The sequence below is a fragment of the Vulpes vulpes genome, chromosome 5 (genome assembly GCF_048418805.1).
Source record: "Vulpes vulpes isolate BD-2025 chromosome 5, VulVul3, whole genome shotgun sequence".
Lineage (NCBI taxonomy): Eukaryota > Metazoa > Chordata > Mammalia > Carnivora > Canidae > Vulpes > Vulpes vulpes.
The window spans coordinates 76,921,278-76,923,183 of NC_132784.1; the positions used below are offsets into that span (position 1 = coordinate 76,921,278).

Below are 1,906 nucleotides of genomic sequence, written 5' to 3' on the forward strand. Positions count from 1 at the left end.
GCCCCCTGCCGGGCATGCTGCAGCCCTTTAGGGAGCTCGGCCGAGGTGTGTGGGACTCTCTCCCCCAGACGCAGGTCCTCTGTTAGTGCTCCTGGGAGCCTGAGGGCATCCCCGCCCCTCCTGGGATCCTGCCCGAGGTCCCTGCTAGCGCCTTTCTGTCTGGGAAGATTGGTGAAGCTCTTGCTTCTCCGGGTCTGGGCTTTCCTGTCCTGGGGACACTCGCTGCTCTGCCTTAGCCAGTTCCTCACAGGGCCCCTCCCCCTTGGATGCTTTTTTATTTCTTTATTTTTTTGTCCATCTTCCTACCTTGATAGAAGTACAAACTCTCCTCACTGTAGCATTTAAGCTGTTGTCTCTTTAAATCTCAGGCTGAATTCGTAGGTTTTTGGGATGATTTGAAAGTTATCTAGGTAAGTTGGTGGGGACAGGTGACTTAGGGACCGTACTCTTTGCCAACTTGCCTATATCAGTCCACTGAACAACCTTAAAAGTAAGCTCCCTCTCCTACTCCTTCTTTAGCAAGCTGACAGAAGTAATTCTGGGAAATCTTGCAGGTCCAGGCATCTCCACAGGCACCACCACTGCCAACACCTCTTATTTTTGGTGCCAGGTTCAGTGATGGAGGTGAGTCTTATTTAAATTAACCCATCTAAAAAATTAGACCAATCTGATCCACAGATGTTGTCTCCTGATACCCAATGACTCTTGTGATGGTTGTTCCCACAGCAATTTCGTTTAATGACCTGGATGAACAGACAAAATCTAACAGTGTTAACAGAATTCATCCTAATGGGAATCACCGACCGTCCTGAGCTGCAGGCTCCCTTCTTTGGGCTTTTCCTCATCATCTACACAGTTTCAGTGGTGGGCAACCTGGGCATGATCATCCTCACCAAGGTGGACTCCAGGCTCCAAACACCCATGTACTTCTTCCTCAGACACCTGGCTTCCATTGATCTTGGATACTCATCAGCTGTGGCACCCAAAATGTTAGTAAATTTTGTAGCTGATCAAAATACAATCCCCTATAACTGGTGTGCTACCCAGCTGGCTTTCTTCATCTTGTTCATCATCAGTGAGCTTTTCATTCTGTCAGCAATGGCCTATGACCGTTATGTGGCCATCTGTAACCCTCTGCTCTACACCGTTGTTATGTCACAAAGGGTGTGCTGGGTGCTAGTAGCAATCCCTTATGTCTACAGTGCCTGTCTCTCTCTGATAATCACCATCAAGATTTTTATGTCATCCTTCTGTGGACATAATGTCATTAGACATTTTTACTGTGACAATCTTCCTTTGTTAACTTTGCTGTGTTCAAGCACACGTGACATTGAGTTGATAATACTGATCTTTTCAGCATTTAATTTGATTTCCTCCCTTCTCATAGTGCTTGTGTCCTACATCCTCATCCTTATGGCCATCTTTAGGATGAACTCTGCAGAGGGCAGGCACAAGGCCTTCTCCACCTGTGGATCCCACCTGACGGTGGTTGTTGTATTGTATGTCACTCTCTTCTTCATGTACGTGCAGCCCAAATCCAGTCATTCCTTTGATACTGATAAAATTGCCTCTATATTTTACACTTTGATAATCCCTATGCTGAATCCCATTATCTACAGCCTAAGGAACAAAGAGGTAAAAGATGCCCTGCATAGAATATGGAAAAACCTGCATAAACCGCCTATGTAGAGTTCAATATAGGCAGTACCTGTAATAAAATAGGTTACAGACTTCTGTTTAGGACATGTCATTGGCCTTAGAAAGGAGTAATGTGTAGAAGTCGTGGAAAGGTAGAAATACTTTTCCTGTTTTCGACTCATAGGTATTCCAGTAGTGATCATTCTTCTCATACCAGCTTTGGTTTAAGTGCTAAGACAAGTCCAGACCACTGTTCCCACATTACCAA

At 45.4% G+C, this 1,906-nt stretch overlaps 1 protein-coding gene across 1 annotated transcript; it reads left to right on the forward strand.

Moving 5' to 3' along the window:
- The first annotated feature begins 738 nt into the window (after positions 1-738).
- LOC112930615 (olfactory receptor 8K3-like) lies at positions 739-1,689 on the forward strand. Its single transcript, XM_026012957.2, has one exon. The coding sequence runs from the start codon at positions 739-741 to the stop codon at positions 1,687-1,689; it is 951 nt and encodes a 316-aa protein (XP_025868742.2).
- The last annotated feature ends 217 nt before the right edge of the window (positions 1,690-1,906 follow it).

Excerpts from the sequence above, each read along its gene's own strand:
- LOC112930615 (XM_026012957.2), top strand. The coding sequence starts at position 739 with ATGACCTGGATGAACAGACAAAATCTAACAGTGTTAACAGAATTCATC.